We start from the raw sequence: 24,643 nt of genomic DNA on the forward strand, positions 1-24,643 counted from the left end.
TTAACAAAAGTATTTGTACTTCTACTTGAGTATGGAAAGTGAGTACTTTTGCCATCTCTGACTGACATACAATCATACTGTTGAAAATAACTGTTTTGTGAACTTTATTGAACATAGCCAGTGATTTAGGCGAATTTTATGGTGTTAATTACAGTGAAATATACAATAAAAAAAATAGGGTTTGAAACAGGTAAAAAAATGGAGTCATAATTTTTCTCCATGTTCAATGACCTCTAAAGACAGTCCAACCACTCTCAAAAAATTATGTGTACTCAATGTACTTGAGTAAAGTCATGAGTACTCCCCAAAAATGATACTCGAGTAAAGTACAGATCCCTCAAAATTGTACTCAAGTACTGTACTCAAGTAAATGTACTCCGTTACTGTCCGGCTCTGCATGGATGCTTGTCACATGTTCTCTATCATTCTCTCTATTCAGCCTCTATTTTTGCATGGACACGAGGTCTGGCCCATCGTGCGGAGCTGGACAAGAATACTGAGCTGCGTGTATTCGCAGAGGCACTGGAAGCTGTTTGCATTGAAACAATTGAAGCTGGATTCATGACCAAGGACTTGGCAGCTTGCATTAAGGGGTTACCAAAGTGAGTGAACTCATAAAAACATCTTAATAAACTGTGTTCATTCTTGCTGAATAACCGCTATGTATCTTATATCGTTTTCTGTTCTTTACGCAGTGTCCAGCGCTCAGATTTTCTCAACACCTTTGAGTTCCTAGATAAATTGGCAGAGAACCTGAAGACCAAGATGTCCAATCAGCCTAAACTCTGAATCTTCTCAGTACTCAGAAGATATACACACAAAGATACATGAAGAAATATTAGAAACTTGTAGGCCTTTTAATTTTGAAATTTGGAGATATATCCAGTGATAAGTACATTCACAGATTTGGTTAGACCATCCACATATTATCTGCCTATATGAGGCACTGCATTCCAGTGGATGGACTCAAGTGCCTTTTCATGGCTCATGCTAAATTAAAACAAGACAACTATTGTCTAGCAGAAGTTTAAACAGAAACTGAAAGAAACCGCTTACAGCATTGACTGCACTTGTGTATGTATGGTTCATAACACTTTTCTAAATTGATGTACTAATAGTGAAATAGTTTTGTCTTTGTAAGGTATGTTATAGAATCTCTGAAATGCTGAAATATTTTAATAAAGTTGCACTTGATCATATTTACTTTCAGAAGTCTCATTCAAGTCTTCAGTATTCAGTATAGATAGTATAACAAAGTGACTCTCAACACTTCTAGCATCGTAACAGAAATGTCTTTCAAGTCTCCCAACAGTGTAATGTTAATAAAAGAAAACATTCCACAAAGTTTCTGTTCTTGATTTATTGCTGTTCCTTGAATGGTGATGTTACCGACACCAACAATGTGGAAACAATGATTTGAATTTTTAGCAGTATAAGTTAGCCTAAAAATCTAGATGCACCCAAGCGGCAGCAAATGTAATTTGCAGTCAGGGTAGTCTAGCAACTCTCCGTTGACTTGCGAGCTCGAAAAATTAAACTTAGATCAGGCCAATCACATCGTGTATAGAGTTGGTGGGCGGGCTTAACATAATGATGATAAATGAGTTGCGACGGTTCCGCATGAATTCCCTGCTACTTGAAAACAAAGAAGATGGATGCTGCTACTGGTGAACAGCGCGACACAAGTTAAGCTTTTTTTAAGTTGGCAAAAGTTTGATCAACTAGCCAACTAGCTCCGCTGATGGGAAAAAACGCATGGGACACATGAGTTGCAGCGCTATCCTATTGTGTGCAGATGGAATTTGAAAGACAACCGTTTATCCCGCCCCTCGGATTGAGCGCTGCGAATGGTGAGTTCCCAGACACTACATCTTGATGTGGGTCTGGCTCGTCAGACTAAGTTAAAGGAATCGTGTTGCAGTCTTGTAAATAGTGACCCTGCAAGATCCCTAGTCATTGCAAAATCATAGTCTGTGACTTAAAACTCTACTACTTGTCTTTAGATGTGAGAGGGTCTGAGACTGTAGTCTTTCAAAAATCTTTTCCAAATCTTTGCAAATCTTTCCAAAGTCTGTCAGTGTAAGGAGGGCTTGAGGTGAAAGTGCTGTGGAGAAATTGCAGGATTGTTTGGCTCTGCCACCTAACCACACCCAGTTTACCTGCTGGGAAACCCTGTAGCTCCGGAGCAGGGGCTCAGACCAGGATAAATTGTTTGCTTGCCCTCAGTTCACTCTTTTGTTCATCTCAACCCAGCACTCCAGTGTGTCCTGCTTTGTGTGCGTCTTTGAGTTAACGTAAGTCATCACTTTAATGACCCTCACTATGACTTTTGTGATGTTTATCAGTTTGTAGAGTAGCTCTGCCATCATGTGTAGAGTTAAGGTCTTTGTTTGTTGGTTTGGTGTGTTGGAGTCCCATGTGAGAGATGATTAGGTGATGTTGGTTGACTTGGGATGTCAAGTATTGTTTAGTTTTACCTTATATAGCCATATGATTTCAGTTTATTGTTCAAATGTCAATTGGTTTGTTTGTGGGTTGGGATCTGTACTGATTTACCCCATTAAACTGATTACTCCATTTTCTGTTTGTTTCCTCTTTGATGCAGCACACATACAAGTAAAGAACAAAAGAACAGATGAATAGAAACTCAAATAAAAAAAAAACTTGTGTTGCACCGAAACCTGCCATCTCCGTGTCATCACTCCATACCATTGAGCCTTCTGACTGAGGCTCTGCCTGCTCGCCACACTCACTCTACCTCGACCCACATCGCCCCCTACAGTTCCTTCAGTTTGGTTGTGGAGGCTAGTATACTAGAATAGAATACTGTTAAGAATACTGTTGGGTTGTGGAGGTTAGCACACTATAACGTTACAGCTACTAGTCAGGACTTGTCGTGCAAGGCAAGTATAACTGTATATTTATAGGCTGTTCATCTTATTGACTCCAACACAGAACCCACCCCCACCCCCCTTCACCTACCACCACAAATACAATTCCATTCTGTGGGAAACACTGCCTTCCATTATCAGACCCTTCATCTTACCCATGACAAATGCATAGTCCTGTAGAATAGAGTATTGTTAGAATACTATTGAGTTGTGGAGATTAGCGCACTAGAATACTACTGTTAGAATACTGTTGGGTTGTGGAGGTTAGCACACTAGAATAGGGTATTGTTAGAATACTATTAGGTGGTGGAGGTTAGCACACTATAATGTTACAGCACAGCTGTACAGCACCAATCCTAATTTTATGCATCAAATTTATTCCAATCCAATTCAAAAGTTTTGAACAAAACAAAGTGAAAGTTTTATCCAGATCAAAACCAAGAATAGATTATGTGATCTAATCCAATTTCAGGATCCTTGTTTCCCTTTGAACAACCCATTTTCAAGATTTGATCCAATCCGCTAACTGAAATCCGATAACCGAAATCCGATCACGTTTCTTTTGAACAATTGTGCCCAAACAATCAAAGCATATGTAAAACTAAAAAGCTATGCTACCTCATGTTCGTTTTGCTCGGACCCCGTAAATCACCGCTTGCGGTTATATTTATTGGGGGCCAAGCAGCGAAGCTGCGAACGCACCCATTGAGTTACTAGCTTTTCCTATTATTGGGGGCCTAGCAGCGAAGCTGCGAAGGCACCCATTGAGTTAGTAGTTTTTCCTATTATTATTGGGGGCCAAGCAGCGAAGCTGCAAGGCAACCCATAGGGATTCTACGTATTCTTATTATTATTATTATAACGAAACGCTCAATTGCCATTGAACCATAGAGTAAAAAGTTGAGAAATTTGGCACATTGATTTGTTACAGGCATATGTTTAATTTCACAAAGTTTGATGTCTGCACCTGGAGTGCTCTAGTGCCACCAACGTTTCAAATGTTGAATTACATCTATGCACTTACCGTACACCAAATTTTGAACATTAAGATATATTTGGAATCCTTGGATGACGCCGAACTCGACGCACCCCATGACGTCAATATCCGCCATGTTGGATCTTCCGCCATATTGTATTTCATCAAAAACACTTAAAAGGCATCAAAGGTCACAAAGTTTGTCCGATTTTCACGAAACTTGACGCTGATGATCTTCAGACCATTACTCATGATGAATGCATTGCTTTTTGGAGCCATATTGAAAACCCGTCGCCTGTGGTGACCAAGTTGCAAAGCCCCCAAACAGGAAGTGAAGTGAAATCTCAGGACCCAATTAGGAAGAAGCTCAATAATTTTGATGACTTTTGACCACTATGTGACGCTATAATAATAATAAGTGGGCTCATATTTCAGCAATGCTTTCACGTATTGAAACCAAAGTTAGTATATGGACTTGGGATCTTATCCTGAGGAGACAAAATAAATTTGGTGACCTTCAACCACTAGGGTGGCGCTAGAGTAACACAAGTTTAGGTCATATCTCAGCAATGCTTTGACGTATCAAAACCAAACTTGGTTCATGGACTTGGGACCACATCCTGAGGACGCACAATACATTTTGCGACCCTTGACCACTAGGGGTGCTATAATTTGCAACACTTTCTCGTATCTACACCAAACTTGGTACATGGACTCGGGGACACATCCTGAAGACGCTCAATATATTTAGTGACATTTGACCACTAGAGGCACTATAATTATCAACACTTTCTCGTTTCGACACCGCACTTCGTATGTGGACTTGTGACTACAACCTGAGGACGCACAATACATTTGGTGATGTTTGAGGTATGCGTATGTGTGGGGGGCTATTGGGGTGTGTGGGAGAGGAGGTTTATCTGTGTATCTGTGTATATGTGTGTGGGATGGGGGGTTAATTGGGTGTGTGTATAATGTAACCATAGACTGTATATATAGAACTGGACAGTGTGCCGTCTGTTAAGAGTGATGCGAGCGCTAGTCCAGAGCCCCCTGGTGGCTGGTTGCAGTACAATGTGTAACTCCGCCCATCCCCATGTATTTCAATGGCCAAGTAGCCAACTTTCCGTGTCACTTTTCTCACCTAAAACTATTTTTGTATCTACAACTTTTTATTCAAAAAAATAGTTTTCAAGATGCTTCAATACACACAATTTTTCTTTTCTCGCTGAAATTAATTTTTTTAATGTTATATTAACAAATCTAAAAAGGGCGTGTTTACACCTATGATTGACAGCTGGCCGGCTTTGTCCATTATGTTTTAACATCTAGGCTGCAGACACTACCACGTCATCGCTCACTTATTTTAACGACACCTGATTTCGACACATAATCTAACCTAAATAAGTGTTGCTGTTATTATCATTAGGCTATATCTTATCACAGTCTGACTAAATACAAAATTGATAGTCATACATTGTGTAGATGTTTGTAAGAGACATCGTTGTTAGTTGTGACAGATTCTTTGTGAAAAAAGATATGTGCTGTTCTTTCGTAGATGCTAAGTATATTAGTTCATAGCATGCTACATCATGCTAGCATTAGCCAGTTGATAGGTAAAGTAAAAGGGCTCTGCTATATTGAAGTGACGTTAGCCATAGTCACCATCATTTACAGTCCTACTTGTTTCAAATGGTTTAACGTAACCAGTGATTGCCGCCATCATCGTTGCAACTTCATTTGAATACACTTAAGTCACTGGAGAAGGCGATGTTAAGTTTCATTAACGTTAACTCTTGCTTAGTTTTGCGAATGGCAATAAACGCCACCTAGCCTGCTAGGTCGACAACTTCGGTATGCCCATTTATGAATCAGCCCGACAAATAACGTTACTTGTGTTTTAGTGAACACATTATTGGACCATAGCTTAACGTGAGGAGGGATTCAAAGTTACAAATGCTTAGTATGCTCAGAACAGCGGTATCTGAAAATGCGTTAAGGTATCGTTGTTACCTGCGATTGCACTGCTGGAGAAGCATTTTGCATTGGTATGATTTGATCAGGTCTTGCCAGTGATGTGTAATCCTCCCGTAGACGTACATCATTTCAAAATAATACGTCTAAATTGAAAACTGTGACAACTCATTGATAGGCTCTCTCAATATGTCTGTAATCGTATGCCTCTACCACACGCTTGCTAGTCAGAGAGGGTGCTCCATTATAAATCAAAAATGTAATATTGCAGCCTTCATGTCAGCTGTAAAAATATGAGAACATGGACCTACTACATCAGGACACTCTGTAAACATTTTACACATAATCAGGAAGCTACTTTGCTGTTCAGTGTGTGATGTGTTTAAAGTGGTACTACGTTTAAAGAAACATTTTTATTCTTTGCTTTAAGTGCATAAGAAAATACCACATTATGATGATGGTTATGGTTACCCTTAACAAATACAAAACAATATAATACTTAAAACAGGGATCAATCAATAGCCTAATGAAATAAACAATGAAAATGAGGGGGGAAAGCAATAATAAATAATGCCCATTCAATCAATAATATAATAACAATAACATGGTAAGACTACATTAAGGAGAATATCAATAATAAACAATGTCAAATTAATCAACAGCCTATAATGAAAATAAAACAGTACTACTGCATACAAACCATAATGTATAAGAAGTGCTTAAAAGACCAAAAACTATCACAAGAACGAAGAGCACTGGGCAACTCATTCCACCAACATGGAACCACTGAGGAAAAGAGCAACAGACGCTCATCAGAAGACCGCAGTGGGCGGTTGGGGATGTATATCTTGATCATTGAATTAAAATAACAAGGAGCAGATCCAGTCAGTGTCCTAAAGGCCAAAGTGAGAGATTTAAATTTAATTCTGGCTACTGTAGGGAGCCAATGGAGAGTAACTAGGAGAGGAGTTACGATGTGTTCTCTTTGGCTGATTGAAGACCAGTCATGTTGCAACATTCTGAATGATATATCACACAAAAGAAATGTAAAAAAAATTAAATATTGATTTAGTATCAACCAATAATTATTCTGATATTAAAATAGAAACAAAGGGATGTGTACAGCCTCAAGTATGAATGATGTCACATTAACAGAAGGTTCAGAGCAGCGGCAGACCTTTCTTGGTGCCACGGAAGTTATTGAAAGTCATGTGTTTTCAGAACGTAGTGGTGCTGTGCCATGTCCCATGTATAAGGGGCTTCAGGTTGATCCAGTTACGGTGGGTGATGTCAGGGAGATGGATGTCAGGGGACTTGGAGAAAGGAGGAGGACATGCCACCTCAGACCACCCCAGCCAAACCACTTCACGTAGGCATTCCCTTGCTTGCAGACTAATGTAGACCATGGAGACCACCTTGCCGCCACCTCCAGTACATTCAGCCATCTTACCTGCAAAAAGGAAAGTTACAATAAAGTTAGTCAGACAATTTTACAACATTACAAAGCATCTAATCAGGCACTCAACACCACTAGTAATACCAATTAATTAAATATATGTGTGCAATAAACTTCACAGCCTATCTAATGTTAACTACACATTTAAATATGCGGTGGGAATGTTATTAACTTGCGTCAGCTTGAAAAATAACGTTATCAGTATGACTGATCATGGACGTTAGATGACAAACTAAGGTCTTTCTCAAATGTTCACCGATATCCCTGGGAAGTGACTGGTTCTTGGCGTAGTGTTTAATGCAGGCGTTTAATTTATCAATCATTCACTTATGCGGTCTACAACTACCGACCTACCGATCTATTTTTTACAGTCTATGCTACCGACCTACCATCACAGAAGTAGCTCTAACAGAGGTGTCTGTCGTTAACGTTAGAAAAAATGCAACGCTGGCAAACTGGCTAGTAGTTACATTAACATGACGGGTTGATGAGGTCCATGCTTCACATTACGTTAACGTTAACTTGCGTTGCTTTATCACATCATACCGTTGCTTTATCACATCATATACTGTACTGACTGTCTAGTGTTATTAATTCCCATGTACATACAGTCAATGGTTACTCCATGTTGAGATGGCATACATTAAGATTGAGATATTTGAAAACAGCAACAACTAATAAAACCAAGTATATCATGCATCGACTGTTACGGGAGCTGTGTGCTAATCTTCACTTCAACGACTAACTTAGCCTTGTAGCTGCTAACGTTAGAATGTAATTCGCTGTCCGTATTTCTGTTGTTAGCTCATTAGTATTCACCATACTAAATTGTCACAGTCTATAATCAACATAATAAGCTCTCTTAGACGTATTTAAGAACAACAATAGACAAAAAAAAAACTTTTCAGTTGATATGCAACACTTACCAGACAAGAACAAACCGATTGTTGTTTGTACTGTTTAGCTAACTCACAGCCGCAAAATTCATCCAGCCAGCTAGCCTTCGGCGCCGAGTCGACTTGCGTTGTGGAAAGGAGAAGGGGGCGGGTTTCACTTGACAAGGGGCGTGTTTAACTCGCTGAGTGGCAACTGAGTGGGCGTGCCTGACCGCGACTCCTCTTCACTGCGCATGCTTCAACTTCTGCTGCGCAGCCGCACTTCAAATTGGTTGCAAATTGTCCAAGATGGCGTCGCCTCGGCGGCTTCAATTCCATAGAACACTGCTGAATGCAACCACACTGTCCAGTTCTATATATACAGTCTATGAATGTAACAACATTGGGTTGCCATGACAACTCCTGCTCAACTGCTTCGCCCCCTCATTGCTGCTTGCAGCTATATTTGGGGGCCAAGCAGCGAAGCTGCAAAGGCACCCATTGAGTTACTAGCTTTTCCTATTATTACACTTCTGCCATTGGAGTCTATGGCAGCCCATAGAACGCCTGGCTAAAAAGTGCTGATTTTTTGGCAGAAAGTTTCGGGACACTCCACTGACCACTCACGCTCATTTACGGACCTCTAAACCCAGCCATCTAGCGCCACCAACAGGTCAAAATCTGGCCGAAAATTTAACCGCTGGGTCTAAAGTTATGAAATTTGGCACACTGATTCAGCACTGTCCCATGATCACTCTCACCAATTTCCAGAACTCTATGCCCAACACTCTAGTGCAGGGGTGGGCAACTAATTTCCCCAAGGGGCCACATGACAAACTGGGACTGTTGAGGAGGGCCGGACCCAAAATACCGAATTCAAGTCTGAACTCAATTCTGTCCAATTCTATTCTGTTCTTGTATAACATTAAGTAAATCATATGGTTTTGTTTACTACTCGTAAGAACAGATGAAAATGTGAGGGAGACAAAGGAAAAACAGCAATAGGCTATTTAATCTATGTCCAGTATTTAATCCTCATTCTCGAAAATGATTTTTTGACATTTACATTTTTTTTTTTCAGTTTTCAAAGGCTGATATAAAAAAAGTACTACAATATCTATATAATTAGGCTAGGCCATGAAAATGTGAAGGAGTCAGTACAACCATAGGCCTGTTGTACCACCATTTCATCAACACTCAGCAATATTTCATCATTAAATCATTACGATCATTAAATTAACTATATGCAGAATTAGACTATGAAAATGTGGAGCAGACAATAGTAGGCGGTCATTAGTTAATCAACATGCAAAAAGAAAACTATTTTAAAAATGTAGGCTATGTTTTTGCTTTAACTTTATGCACAAAACTGTGATTGGTCAACTCGCCCTGTGTGTTGAACCGGCTGCTTCAAGCAACCTGTGGGTAGTAGCATCATACTAGTTCGCTAACATAAGCTTTGCAAATAAACTCAGACATATTTTGGTTACAATGACGGGGTTATCCGAATGTACACTATCTATCTGCCAGTAACGTTTTGAAATTAACACTTCGTATCGCCAACAAACAGCAGGAGTTCGTTCTGACAACCTTTGCGGTGGTGAGCGACGCAGACATAAGACACACAAAACTTTGAAAGGTTTACGCCGACTTAAAGGCAACTGCATTGTGTCGACGCAGAAGCATAAATTCTATTCACCAGCACAATTCAGTGAGGGTGTTTACATCGTATGCATCCACGCACAAATGTATGGGCGTACAAATAGCAGTCGTTTTCAAAATAAAAGCAACGATATTGATTTGCGTGCATTATCTCTATGCTAGGCTCTATTTGTTCTTTCAAGGACCTTACGCGGGCCGGTCAGGGAAAGCCCACGGGCCGGATGTTGCCCATGTATGCTCTAGTGCCACCAATGGGTCGAACCTGGATTGCATTCACGCATGTGACCATTGAATGGTGCGTCCGATTTTCACATATCAGGCACCGTTGGAATCCCTGGACCGACCTAAGTTCAATGACCCCTATTACGTCACTTTCCGCCATATTGGACCTCTGCCATATTGGATTTAGTCCAAACTCTACGAAAAGTTTCAGCGGTCAGAAATTTCATCCGATTTTCACGGAACTTGGCGGAGATGATCTTCTGCCTGAGCCGCACAAAAGATACTTGCCAGATTTTTCAATTTCATTTTTGTTTGCCCATGACAGCCAATCAAATATGGCGATGAAGCCGCCAAACAGGAAGTGGACTAACATCTCCGTGGTACTTTGAGTTAACATAACAAAACTTGATACCATTAGTCAGGACACTGTCCCAATCACTCACAGCAATTTTTATGCATATACATTGAACACTCTAGCGCCACCACCAGTTCAATGCTGGACATGCGTTCATGCATGTGATCCTTGACTCTTTTGTCTGATTTTCACAATTGAGGTAGCGTCTGAATCCTTGGACCATCCCGAGTTCATCGACCCCTATCCCGTCACTTTCCGCCATATTGGATCTCCGCCATATTGGATTTAATACCAACTCTACGAAAAGTTTCAGCGGTTACAAATTTAATCCGATTTTTAAGGAACTTGGCGGAGATGATCTTCTGACCGAGCCGCACAAACGATACTTGTCAATTTTTTTAATTTCAAGTTTATTTGCCCGTGACAGCCAATCACACATGGCTATGATGCCACCTAACAGGAAGTGGGCTAACATATCGGCTACGCTTTAATGTATGAAGTCCAAACTTGGTACAGGGACTTGGTATCTGATTGTGAGGATGCACTAGGAAATTGGTATCATTTGGCCTCTATAGGGGGCGCTGCAATACAGAAAGTGAACTCGTACCTCAGCAACGCTTTGATGTATGAAGTCCAAACTTGGTATAGAGACTTGGTACCTGATTGTGGGGACGCACTAGGAAATTGGCATTATTTGGCCTCTACAGGGGGCGCTGCAATACAGGAAGTGAGCTTGTATCTCAGCAACGCTTTGATGTATGAAGTCCAAACTTGGTATAGAGACTTGGTACCTGATTGTGGGGACGCACTAGGAAATTGGCATTATTTGGCCTCTACAGGGGGCGCTGCAATACAGGAAGTGAGCTTGTATCTCAGCAACGCTTTGATGTATGAAGTCTAAACTTAATACAGAGACAAAGTAGCTGATTGTGAAGACATGCAAGGAAAGTGGTCTCATTTGGCCTCTGGGGTGCTGTAATAGACAAATTGAGCTCACACCTCATTAACTCTTTGGTGTATGAAGTCCAGGGACATGGTAGCTGATTGTGTGTGAGAACGCACAAGGACATTGGTGTAATTTTCGCCTCTAGGGGCACTATAACAAAGTAAATGAGCTTATTTCTCAGCCATTCTTTATCCAATTGCAATTAAACTTGCTGTGAGTGCTTGCTCATGTCATGGCAACGCCATTCCTGCTATAGCGCACTGCTTGGCCCCCACATTGCTGCTTGCAGCTATATTTATTATTTATCTGCCATTGGAGTCTATGGTAGCCCATAGAACGCCTGGCTAAAAGATTTTTTGGCAGAAAGTTTCGGGACACTCCACTGACCACTCAGGCTCATTTACGGATCTCTAAACCAAGCCGTCTAGCTCCACCAACAGGTCAAAGTTTGGCCGAAAGTTGAAAAGCTGGGTTGAAAGGTATTTGCAAGTCATTATTATTATGAAATTTAGCGCCCTGATTCAGGACCGTCCCATGATCACTCTCACCAATTTACAGAACTCTATGCCGAACACTCTAGCGCCACCAATAGGTCGAATCTGGACTCACATTCACGCATTTAACAATTGAACGGTGTGTTTGATTGTTCGATGGCCTCTATAGGGGGCGCTGTAATACAGGAAGTGGGCTCGTATCTCAGCAACTCTTTGATGTATGTAGTCCTAACTTGGTACAGGGACATATTAGCTGATTGTGAGGACATGCAAGGAAAGTGGTCTCATTTGGCCTCTAGGGGTGCTGTAATAAAGAAAGTGAGTTCACATCTCAGCAACACTTTGATGTATGAAGTCCAAACTTGGTAGAGGAACATGGTAGCTGATTGTGAGAACGCACAAGGACATTGGTGTAATTTGGCCTCTAGGGGCACTGTAACAAAGTAAATGAGCTTATTTCTCAGCCATTCTTTATCCAATTGCCATCAAACTTGCTGTGACTGCTTGCTCATGCCATGGCAATGCCATTCCTGCTAGCGCTCTGCTAGGCCCCCACATTGCTGCTTGCAGCTATATTTGGGGGCCTAGCAGCAAAGGCACCCATTGAGTTACTAGCTTTTCCTATTATTACACTTCCGCCATTGGAGTCTATGGCAGCCCATAGACCGCATGGCTAAAAAGTGCTGAAATTTGGCAGAAAGTTTCGGGACACTCCACTGACCACTCATGCTCATTTACGGATCTCTAAACCCAGCCGTCTAGCGCCTGATTCAGAACCGTCCCATGATCACTCTCACCAATTTACAGACCTCTATGCCCAACACTCTAGCGCCACCAATGAGTCGAACCTGGATTGCATTCACGCATGTGACCATTGAACGGTGGGTCCGATTTTCACAAATCAGGCACTGTTGTAATCCCTGGACCGACCTGAGTTCAATGAATCCTATTACGTCACTTTCCGCCATATTGGACCTCCGCCATATTGTATTTTTAGTCCAAACTCTACGAAAAGTTTCAGCGTTCACAAATTTCATCCGATTTTCACAGAACTTGGCGGAGATGATCTTCTGCCCGAGCCACACAAAATATACTTGTCAGATTTTTCAATTTAATTTTTCTTTGCCCGTGACAGCCAATCAAATATGGCGATGAAGCCGCCAAACAGGAAGTGGACAAACATCTAGGTGACGCTTTGAGTTAACATAACAAAACTCGATACCATTAGTCAGGACACTGTCCCAATCACTCACAGCAATGTTTATGCATATACATTGAACACTCTAGCGCCACCACCAGTTCAATACTGGACATGCGTTCTTGCGCATGATCATTGATTCTTTTGTCTGATTTTCACAATTGAGGTAGCGTCTGAATCCTTGGACCATCTCGAGTTCACTGACCCCTATTACGTCAATTTCCGCCATATTGGACCTCCGCCATATTGGATTCAGTCCAAACTCGAAAAGTTTCAGCAGTCACAAAGTTCATCCGATTTTCACGAAACTTGGCGCAGATGATCTTTAGACCATGCCTCACAAAAGTTATTTGTTTCGTATTGATATTCAAAAGTGCTTGCCCGTCATGACCATCAAATTAGTGAACTCCTATCTCGGCAAGTCTTTCAAGTATCAACACCAACCTTTGTACATAGGTACAGGACCCAATTAGAAAGAGGCTCAAACAAATTGGTGACCTTAGACCCATAGGTGGCGCTATAATTAGCAAAAATAGATTTTTGCCTATAACGGTTGATGTGTTTGAAATTAAAACTTACTAGTGACGTCCTTTAATCCAGTGTTTTTCAACCTTTTTTGTGCCACGGCACACTTTTGACACTTAAAATGTCCCACGGCACACTAACATCCTGTGTGAAGAAAAAATAAACATACCATAGCCTAAAATTTCAAATAATACACAGATGGCCTTATTATGGCTTCTATGCAAGACCTGCTCAATAAAACAAGCGCCCTCTGTCATTTGTAGGTGACTATATCTAATTTAATTGTCGTTTTGAACTGGATATGTGATGATTCTGTGAATTCTGGATATGGGGCCCCCGTTGTACAATGCCTGCATACCACAAATAGTGCAATCATACAATCAATGAGAGCATGTGGTTCTAAATTCTTTGATGCAACAGTTGCTTTTCTGGACCAGTGAGTGCAAGGGCGTAGGTTTGGTCTGAGCTTTGGTGGGGACACTACCCACTAATTCCCCCGGGAAAAAAAAAGGAAAAGCTACTCAACTCTTTCACCAGCCACTATAGATATAAAATGATTAAAATGTGCTACTGTCCAACTACCCATGATTAAAATGTGCTACTGTCCAACTTGATCTATACTGTGTAGCACATAATCTGATTTTATATGTATACATATGTAGGCTATATTTAACATTTATTTTCTATTTGGTCTGTTATGAAATCATGCATTGACCCATTTAAGCACAGCTCAGTTTTAAGAAACTTATACATGCATGCTTAGCATTTTGTGAAAAGAATCATTAAGGCTACATTGACAACTCTTAACCATAAGCTGCCTGTATATTCTGTAATAGGCATATTTACAGATATCTAGGCGATGTAAGCACAGCTCAGTTTTAAGAAATGCTTAAAGCCGAAAGACCATGTTGAATTTTTCTACAATTTATTTCAAAACCGGATTACTCTGGAACAGCTAACTATACACGGGAATGCTTTACACCTTTGTGTTCGGTAAGGTCTGCTGTTTATTCTGATATATGGGTTGTCATGTGTTGCGTGAAGAGTGTGTAGGCCTAAGATATTCCACCGAGACGAATGGATGTGGAGATGGGCACAGAGAATAATTATTAAATCTCTTGAAGTAAATTTTTCTCGCGAACTGTTTATCACAGCAAATAGTGGCTATAGCACCGTTTAAAAGCTGAGAAAAGGCTCTTTCATGTGACACATGTGTGATGAGTAGCCTACTCGAGGAGTTCAACAGAGAAGAATGGATGAATTTGGACGCACTTCATATGCCTTGTAGTGAAGTGAAGCTGAAGCGCAGCGTCTCCTGCGGCTCACTGGTAGTTATTATAGGTAACTTCAAATCATCGCGATTTACCCTTATAGGCTACTGCACATTACACGATCTGTACGAGATGATCCGCAGCAAAGTGAGAAAGTATTTAACTCTTTGTAGCGCATGTGAGCGCTTCCCCCCCCACTTCAGCCTGAATATTGGTGGGGACATTTCAGTCGTAATCTGACATTGGTGTGGACACGTCCTTCGGTCTCCACGCCGCGGCACAGTGGTTGAAAAACACTGCTTTAATCCTTTGGGAGGTCCTTAGGCCGACACATACCAATTTGTGATGTCAACGTAATTGATCCGGCCTCAATATTTGATTTCATCAAAAACACTTAAAAGTTTTCACAGGTCACAAATTTCATCCAATTTTCACGAAACTTGGCAAAGATGATCTTCAGACCATCCCTCACAGAACTTATTTGTTTTCAAAATGGCCGCCAGGTGAATAAGGCGAATCCCTCAAAGACGTTATTCGTTTCGTGTTGATATTCAAAAGCGTTTGCCTGTCACGACCAATCGAATTTAGTGGCGAAGCCGCCAAACAGGAAGGCAAGGCTTTCACGTATCAAAACTAAACTCGGTATATGGACTCAGGACCCAATTAGAAGGAGGCTCAAGAAATTTGGCTATCTTTGACCACTAAGGGGGCGCTATAGTCACAGGAAGTAGGCTCATATCTTAGCAACGCTTACACGTATCAAAACCAAACTTGGTATATAGACTTGGGACCCCATCCTGAGGACACGCAATCAATTTGGTGACCTTCGACCACTAAGGGGGCGCTAGAGTTACAGGAAGTTAGCTCCTATCTCAGCAACACTTTCAAGTATCAAAACCAAACTTGGTACATGGACTTGGGACCCCATCCTGAGGACACACAATACATTTGGTGTACTTTGAACACTAGGGGCGCTATAATTAGCAAGACTTTCTCGTATCAACCTCAAACTTGGTACGTAGACTCGTGGCCACAACCTGAGGACACACAATACATTTGGTGATGTTTGACCACTAGAGGTGCTATAATTAGCAAGCCTTTCTTGTATCAACACCAAACTTGGTACGTGGACTCAGGAACACATCCTGAATAACTATCATACATTTTGTGTCTTTTGACCACTAGGGGAAACTATTATGACATGAATTAGGCTCATATCTTACTAACGCTTACATGTTTTGAAACCAAACTTTGTACATGGACTCAACACCCAATCCCAATCCAGTCCAATCCAATCCAATCCAATCCAATCAACAATCACATGAAGTAGGCTCATACCTCAGCAATCCCAATCCAGTCCAGTCCAGTCCAGTCCAGTCCAGTCTAGTCTAGTCCAGTCTAGTCTAGTCTAGTTCAATTCAGTCCAGTCCAGTATCACAGGAAGTAGGCTCATATCTCAGCAATGCTTTTACACATGGAAACCAAATTTTGTACATGGGCTGAAGACCCAATTCAATCCAGTCCAGTCCAGTCAAGTCTGGTCCAGTCCAATGCAATACCAATCCCAATCACAACTCCTGTTCATCTGCTTGGCCCCCACATTGCTGCTTGCAGCTATATTCTTTTATTATTTTTCTTCCAACCAATTTGTGTGTTAAATTCAGCCCAAACCATTTAATGTACAAACTTCATTCAACCACTGTTGCGTAGATCTTCTAAACGACACTTACGCTATGTTTTTTTCTTTAATTTTTGACAACTTTATGCTTTTAGAGATATTTGCCATAAACAAATGGAAATTTCCCATTGAAAATTAATGTTAGAATCTTCATGATATTAAACTAATATCTTTAGATGCTGCACATTAGGGCTGTAATGATACATTAGACATTTTATTAAATAACATTTCAATAGCCTACCTTACAACACCAGAGGATTGCAATATAATAGGTAAATAGGCCTATCTGTATTATTTTATATCCTGATATAAAAAGAGAGAATACTGAATGTCTGATATTTATGACAGCACACTTTATGCAGATTAGCCTATAGCCTATGCCTACTAACTCTACCTCTTTAATTCAGCTGTCTGGTTCAAGCCTGGAAATATTGTAGACAAAGTAGCATAGTTGGCTATCTTATCATAGTCTACTGATTGGACTGTTCAGTTTCCCCATGTAATTGGAGATGTTTGTCTGATGCATGCACTTGTAATCTGGTAAAAACGCTTATTATATAAACGCCTATTAAAATGGTCAAAACAATGCTCCAAGAAGTGAGGGGGCGGCGTTCCCCCGCGTCCAACGCCCTCTACACTCCTGCCTACCACTAGGGTTGCCAACCGTCCCGAATTGTCCGGGACATCCCGTATTTTGGGTGATTATAACTATATTTGTCCCGTCAGGGACAGCTCCAGTCCCAAATTTTAATCACAGCCTCATCGGCCTTGTCTAATTTTCCGTGGCCAATAGTAGGCTAGCCTACTGTAACGCAGCTGGAACAAGTGTCCAGTGCCGCTGCTACCACCATGTGCATCTCGCACTGTGAGGGCACCAAGGGACAGACCCGCTCAGGGAGCACCACAATTTAGCCAGAGCAGCTTTACTGCAAACTTCTTTTCTTCTTAGTGAATGTTTACAATGTCAAAACACACCAACAGCATCTTACATAAGGATGATACGTTTTGGGTACTTTCTCAGTCTCCATTATGCATCAGATCTTAACTTGAACTTAATATGAAAAAGGAAATCATGAGGACAACAAAAACAACGCTAGAAGAGATTGTGGAGTTATCCGGTTCCCACTACTGACCATTTATAAAATGTGAGAGGGCACTTTGACAGGCTGCATGCACTGTGATTTGGACTGTGATAGAATATGAAGAGTGGTCTTTGCATTTGTGTAATGGAATGTGAGTCTTGAAGTCTTCAATAATTCGTTTCCCTTTAACTAAGTATTTATGTGAAGCACATGATATGCCAATTGAAATACATTCCACTCAGATAGCTAGGTGGCTACCAGGTTCATAATTACAAACAGAAAATATCTAGCTAGCATCATCTCATTACATGCTTCTATTTCCAAAGAAATGAAGGTTGTTTATACCAACTTAATAGTATACTTAAGCATAATTATCATTGTTAATATTGTGCTATACATGTGGCACAAACACAAAAAGAGTTTGTGGACTAGCCATAAATGGAGCTGGCAAAATCTTATGCATGTGTAGTAGACAATGTTCTTAAAGTGACGGATCATCATTGCCCTTGGACATTTTCAGCTGGTTTGGAAATTGGACTAATTTTAACATCACAAATATAATTTAACATCATCAAATATATTTTCTTTTTTTAATTTGTTTATTTGTTTTGTTGTCTGTCTTGTATGTCTTGGTGTCACAGGTACGCTGGCGACTACGCCGCTCCGTCCGGCATTTTTTTTGTATTTGTTATTTTTTAAATGTATTTGTCTTGTCTTGATGTCATGGGTACGCTGGCGACTACACCGCTCCATCCGGCATCTTTTGTCTTGTTGTTATGTGTCTTGTTTGTGGAGCGCTTTGGATTGCACTATGTGCATGTTAAATGCGCTTTAAAAATAAATCTGACTTGACTTAACTTGACTTGACAGTGCACCATATATAAATACATTTATAAATTAGTTAAACAGCATCAAATCGGTACATTTCTTAAGAAAATTATATTTACAAAAAAAAAATACTTTGTCATTATTGTCATCTGAATAAAACAGTGTTTTGATGTTGTTGTTGGGGGGGGGGGGGGGGGAGGTTCTCCCCTCCCCCCCCACCCAGGACATATTGAGGATACAAAATCAGTTGAGTTTGCTTTTGTTGCAATTTGTCCTACCTTTTTTCATAAAATGACTGTACTATTTACAGTTACGACGACATGATCAACGTTGGGCTCCGCCCCACCCCAGCCCCGACCTGCATGCTGCAGCCAGGGGCTAGCAGCTAGGCTTCTCATAAGACGCCTCAATCTCTGCTTGTGCTTGAATGTAATTGGTGAACACCCGCTGACGTCAAACTTGTAAAAATTGTCCTGGATACTTCGGCTAGTTAGACCTCTACATACTTCGTCACAAAAAACCCTCAAGGAAATATTAACGGAATGGCATAAACAATATTAAACTTTATAAATGACATCGCTCATTTTGGGATAATCGCCCGAATTCATTTTCAGGAGCACCAACGACTTTCAAAGTCCGGGATCCCCTCGCAGCTCAAAAATGAACTGCAAACTGATTTGCTCACGGCACACGGTAAGACAAATGCTTCACTGTTGAGTTGGTTCTAGCCAAACATAAAGCTAGTCAACACGAAGTGCGAACTTTTAATGGCGAATTTACGCCAGCTAAAAGTTGACCAGTTCACGCTTGATATTCATCTTAGCTTTGTTTTAGAACTAACGTTAAATTAACAACTTCTTAACGTTAGTCTACAATGCCTACGCGCGACCCGCAACAAAACTGGCCCATTCTAATTAGAATGTACAGATGAGTAAGTAGCTTATTTTGCTAACTAAGTGAACATTTGTTCAAAGTTGGGGTTGTTAAATGTATCGGTTTGCCTACTACATGGAAGATCCCATGGATTGGGGCCTTATTTCGCCTATTCCATGTTTCATTGCTTAGTCCAACAACTGTCCTCAGAAGCGGAAATGTCAGACTTTTTTCTTCTTCTTGAGAGCCACTCATGCACTGCCGCGGTTTTACCACAACTTTTACCACAACTACCACAACAGAATGTTTGATTATGTTCGTGTTTTTGCCTTTTCACGCAAACTGCCAAATTTGCCAAGAAGCCAAACTAAATGTGTGAATTAGGTAATCGGAATTAGCAGTTGAAGAACTTGTTTTAGGGCTGCCACCTAAGTTTTTTTCTCCGGGGGGGGGGGGGCATAGTGACGTGTGACGTAGGCTTACTTAACCACACACACACACACATACACACATTTGTATACTCATGTGCATTCTAGCATATTTAGATTTTTATACATTCCAGGGTGCGGCATTTAAAATCAGCCTTTTTCACATTACTTCGGGAAAATGTGTAAAACAAGGTGCCATTCTGATTTTAAATGCTTTTGCTAATCTTGGTGCTACAATTGACTTAAAAGGGTTGGTCACTAAATTAATCGTAATTGAAGGTCTAGCCACACATCAATGATCCGCCAGTGCACTGCCAAATTATTTTCCTCTTCTTCTTCCCCTGCCCATTATGAAAGGTTTTTACCTCTTCTCTCCTCCTGACTCTTTCTATTATTGCTCTTATTGTTGCTCTTATAAGGCTACAACTAATACATTGCATATTTATATTGAATTTACTGTAAAACATACCACTTTCTTAACTGTATACTACTGTCTACATGGTACTATATGTCTTATACTGTTTGTACTGCACCACCAGTCTATACTGTGTACATCACATTGCACTTTTCTGCTTTTTTGCGCTACTGGTTAGACGCAAACTGCATTTAGTTGTCTCTGTACTCTGCGCAATGACAATAAAGTTGATCTTTCTCCTGTATGCCCTTGTCTAGGTCTAAAACAAGTCCATGGTATTATCTGACGATAGGCCGTTTATGTTTTTACATTTTGGTGGTAATTGTAATACAACCGGTACAGTGTGATTGCATTTTTGTAATCTCTCAGTTCATGATAAGGAAAGGGTTATTGGTTTTGTGCTCTACTTTTGAAATTAGCAGAACTAATATAATAAGTGCAGCGAGCAGAATTTAAGCATGGCTACATGTGACATTTTTTACAGATCAAAATGACATAGCCTAATATAAGTTATTTAGCCTATTGAATAACTATCATAGAGAAGACAAACCGTTTTGTGGAATCATGCATCATATGAAATTTGCAACGATGTAAAAACAATCGCTGGTAGACTATAAGTGACATTACGCTCTGTCTGCCACTCGTTGTCTGTAGCTGATCAAAATGGCATAAGCCTGCAGCTTTGAGAGACTATATGCTTATTTAATAACTTGATGATAGAAAAGACAAACCATTTGGTGAAATGTTGCATCATCATATGAAATTTGCAATGATGTGACTGAAAAACTGGTCTCTGGTAGCCTATAAGTGACATCACGTTTTATCTGCCTCTCGTCTGCAGCTGATTGTGCTTGAATGTGTGTCATTCTGAAACGGCCTTAAATCCGAGACCATTATTGCTTGTTTAAATTTGGGACCTTGCAGTCGGAATTGTTGTTTGTTTATTCAAAGTCTAAAGACTGTCCAAAGTAGCCTGGGCTATTCAAAGTGTCAGTTTATTGCACATCATGTTTTACATAGTTTTGAATAGCCACTGCATACCTGTGTTTGTTGGTGTGTTGTTGCAAAATCCACGGAATCATTTTAATGCAAGCAAACCGCATTCAGGTAGTCTTTATTGTTGAGGTTAGACATGATAATCACCCTTATAACTATTATTAGTCCTTATAAATGTCATTTGGCAAAACAGTTATTTCCTTATATATTAAAATCAATGTTACTGATACACTCATAAAGTATAGTATTAAAATGTAATTGTTAATCCATAATGGGTCTATGGTCAGTTACAAAAAGCCCACACAGTAGTTGCAAATATATCACATGTTTTAATGCCTGAGTGTTTCATCTTTCATCAAACTAATCTTCATCAGTTTTTTTCCCCCAACATTATTGCAGAAGAGATGCAAAAATGCTGCCACATCATGTAAAACTGAATATTATTGTACATTTCCTATGTTAATTCATTTATTTAGGTCAATTAAAACAAAACAAAAAATGTAAATATAGTATGGAAAGTATTCACAGCGCTTCACTTTTTCCTAATTTTGTTATGTTTTAGACTCATCTTAAAATGGATTCAATTCTATTTTTTCTCATCAATCTAAACACAATACTCCACAAAAAAAAAACAGGAGTGTTTTGTAAATTTATAAAAAATAAAAGACTGAAATATTCCATTTACATAAGTATTCAGAATAGGGATACTGGTATATCGGTGGGCGATATATTATTGGCCGATAAGTGAATTTTTTAAAAATATTATTAGCGTTCCGATAACGAATTTCGGACAATAATTTGCACCGATATTTTTTAAAGCCCTATTTCCCAACTACGTAAGGCCCGTCTGGCTACACCCTACGTGAGCTTGGTTGGCTACTACTTCCTCAAAATAATGTCAGCTGTGCAGATGTATTTCCCCATTCTAACAAGATCTGCGTTGAATCTGTGCAGCCCAAAATCCTCTTGTGAATGATCTTCCTTTTAACCTAAGCAGAGCGGAACTCAGCCTACCCAGAACGAATTCTTTTGCTGGTGTGTCTGAACTTTACTGTGCTAGTTGGGGAAACAAATAAACAAACTCTTTGGTGGGACGAGTCAGTACAGCAGCAGAATCAACTCTTATTTTACATGTAAATGTGCACCCCTCTACTTTATGTTAAGATGCATCTGTTAAAATCATAGAACATATTAGAATATACATTTAGGCCTATATATTTATATTTATAAATATATTGTTAGAAAACATGTAAAATATATTATTATATTTATTTATTAGAAATACCCTACAGTAGATTAAAACAATAAAATAAAGTAATGATAACCAGAATAACAAGATGTCATTCATGAAATGGTTTTACGGAATGACAAATTTTGTTATGCCAATGATAAATTGTGTTACCGCATGACAAATTTTGTTTTGCAAAATGACACATTGTGTTTTGCCAAATGATAAATTGTGTTACCGAATGACTAATTTTGGTTTTCTAAATGAAAATTTTTGTTTTGGCAAATAACAAATTTTGTTTTGCCAAATGAAAGTTTTTCGAAATTGCAGCTTTGCCACCACTTTTTTGACATTTGACACTCAAATCTGTGATGGTGCCACAGTTGGAAGAGGTTGAAGTAACATAAATTGATGAGCACAAATTGATGAGCACGATTGAACTTGGGTGATTGTCAGGGGTCTTCTGAAGTAGATCATATTATGCCACCTGACTAAGGTCATGAAATGACATTTGGGAAAACTTGTGTTTGCAGAACAAAGTGATTTTAGATATTAAGAATATTTCTTATGGGTCTACCAATTCAATACTTTACATAGAGACTAAAAATAAGGATAAAAGTTGATAAATTTAAAAGCATTTTTATATTTTTTCTGGAATTTGTCTTCATTAACTCTCCATTGACTCTGTTTTACCGCATGACATTTTGCCACTTTGATACTATAAAAATCAGTAAACTTTGTACAGTATTTTTCAAACAATTCTGTACATTGGTGTCTCTGACCAGTAAATTAAATATTTCAATCTTTTATTTTTTTTATACATTTACACTCCAAACAACTGCCTTTTGTGGAGTATTGTGTGTAGATTAGGGCTGTAACGATATACGATTCGAAACCGAAATCGCGACATTCATATCCACGATACTGTGTCGCGGTGTGAAAAGGCAGAATCGCGACACACCCTTTCTAGTGTTTCACGCAGTGCTTTGGAGCTTACGCGGCCACAAAAGCAACCCACATCTCCCGCTTTACTTATCGGTAGCCTACGTTGTCTAAAAACAAATAAATAATAATTTCATACCTCTCCTTGCTTTCATTGTAGACTATGTGTACAACTTTACCAAACAGTATAAACCCCATCTCCTTGCCCCGCTCTCTCTCGCGCTCACTCACACTCGCGCTCACTCACTCTCCTGCTCAATGAACACGCGCGACTTAAGTAAAACATTCACAATCGTGAAAGCAAGGATGCATAGAAGACGACTAGCTAAATAACTATTAAATCCGCTTAGCATCATTAGCATGCTGCACATATTTGTTTAAAACTTGCATTGAAGTTGACTGATCATCTCAATACCAACGTTTCCCAAAAGGGCCTGTCCCAAGGAGAACAAGTATTACCTTGAAACTTAAACACACATGGGGAAACTGAACAGTCCAATCAGTAGACTGATAGGCTAAGATAGCCAACTATGCTACTCTGTTTACAATATTTCCAGGCTTCAACCAGACAGCTGAATTAAAGAGGTAGAGTTGTAATACAAAATAGTAGGCCTAGGCTATAGGCTAATCTACATAAAGTGTGCTGTCATAAATATCAGTCATTCAGAAAAAATATTTTTATATCAGGATATAAAACAATATATATATTATATTGTAATCCTCTGGTGTTCTAAGGGAGGCTATTAAAATGTTATTTAATAAAAATGTCTAGCCCCCCCCCCCCCCCCCCAAAAAAAAAGATAGTCGAGATTCGTATCGAACCGTGGGTCAAAAATCGTGATACAAATCGAATCGTGAGGTTGGTGTATCGTTACAGCCCTAGTGTAGATTGATGGGAAAAACATGGATTGAATCTATTTTAAGATGAGTCTGAAACATAACAAAATATGGATAGCTTGAAAGGATCTGAAAACATGTTAAGTGTAATAGAAGTTATTACTTCTATTACATGTTAAGTAACATGTTAAGTGTAATAGATAAGTGAATTTTATTTTTGTGTTTGTGTTAGGCCTAATAACGCTACAACGCTACTCTAAATAGGCCTAGTAAACCTCCCCCACCTAAAGTTACCTAGCTAGTATGTGGGTCAGACCGTTGGAGCATATCAATAATTATTGGGTAAGGCTTAGGGCTGGGACAACGCGTCGACGTAATCGATGACGTCGACGCAAAAAATACGTAGACGCAAAATATGCGTGAAAATATAATGAAAATATTCATTAAGCATAATGTGTGCCGCTAAATATTTTGAATTTTACACCTTCAGT

At 39.7% G+C, this 24,643-nt stretch overlaps 3 protein-coding genes across 6 annotated transcripts in view; all 3 read left to right on the plus strand.

Annotated features, from left to right (window-relative positions):
• The window catches only part of idh1 (isocitrate dehydrogenase (NADP(+)) 1), a 92,920-nt gene extending 91,721 nt beyond the window's left edge, over positions 1-1,199 (plus strand). The window contains exons 8-9 of the mRNA XM_076264205.1: positions 440-602; positions 696-1,199. Coding sequence (XP_076120320.1) covers positions 440-602; positions 696-789 — 257 coding nt within the window. The 3' untranslated portion in view covers positions 790-1,199. The remainder of the gene's footprint in view (positions 1-439; positions 603-695) is intronic.
• Positions 1-24,643, plus strand: part of vwa8 (von Willebrand factor A domain containing 8) — an 833,026-nt gene that overhangs the window by 607,169 nt on the left and 201,214 nt on the right. The window lies entirely within an intron of this gene.
• tnfrsfa (tumor necrosis factor receptor superfamily, member a) overlaps positions 18,862-24,643 on the plus strand; it is a 109,072-nt gene continuing 103,290 nt past the window's right edge. For all 4 annotated transcript variants that reach the window (XM_076264215.1, XM_076264217.1, XM_076264218.1 and 1 more), the window contains exon 1: positions 18,862-19,126. In XM_076264215.1, coding sequence (XP_076120330.1) covers positions 19,094-19,126 — 33 coding nt within the window. In that variant the 5' untranslated portion in view covers positions 18,862-19,093. The remainder of the gene's footprint in view (positions 19,127-24,643) is intronic.

The sequence above is a fragment of the Alosa pseudoharengus genome, unplaced genomic scaffold (genome assembly GCF_046254945.1).
Source record: "Alosa pseudoharengus isolate Yale_2024_CS ecotype anadromous, Long Island Sound unplaced genomic scaffold, YU_APseudo_1.1 YU_APseudo_1.1_scf_3, whole genome shotgun sequence".
Lineage (NCBI taxonomy): Eukaryota > Metazoa > Chordata > Actinopteri > Clupeiformes > Clupeidae > Alosa > Alosa pseudoharengus.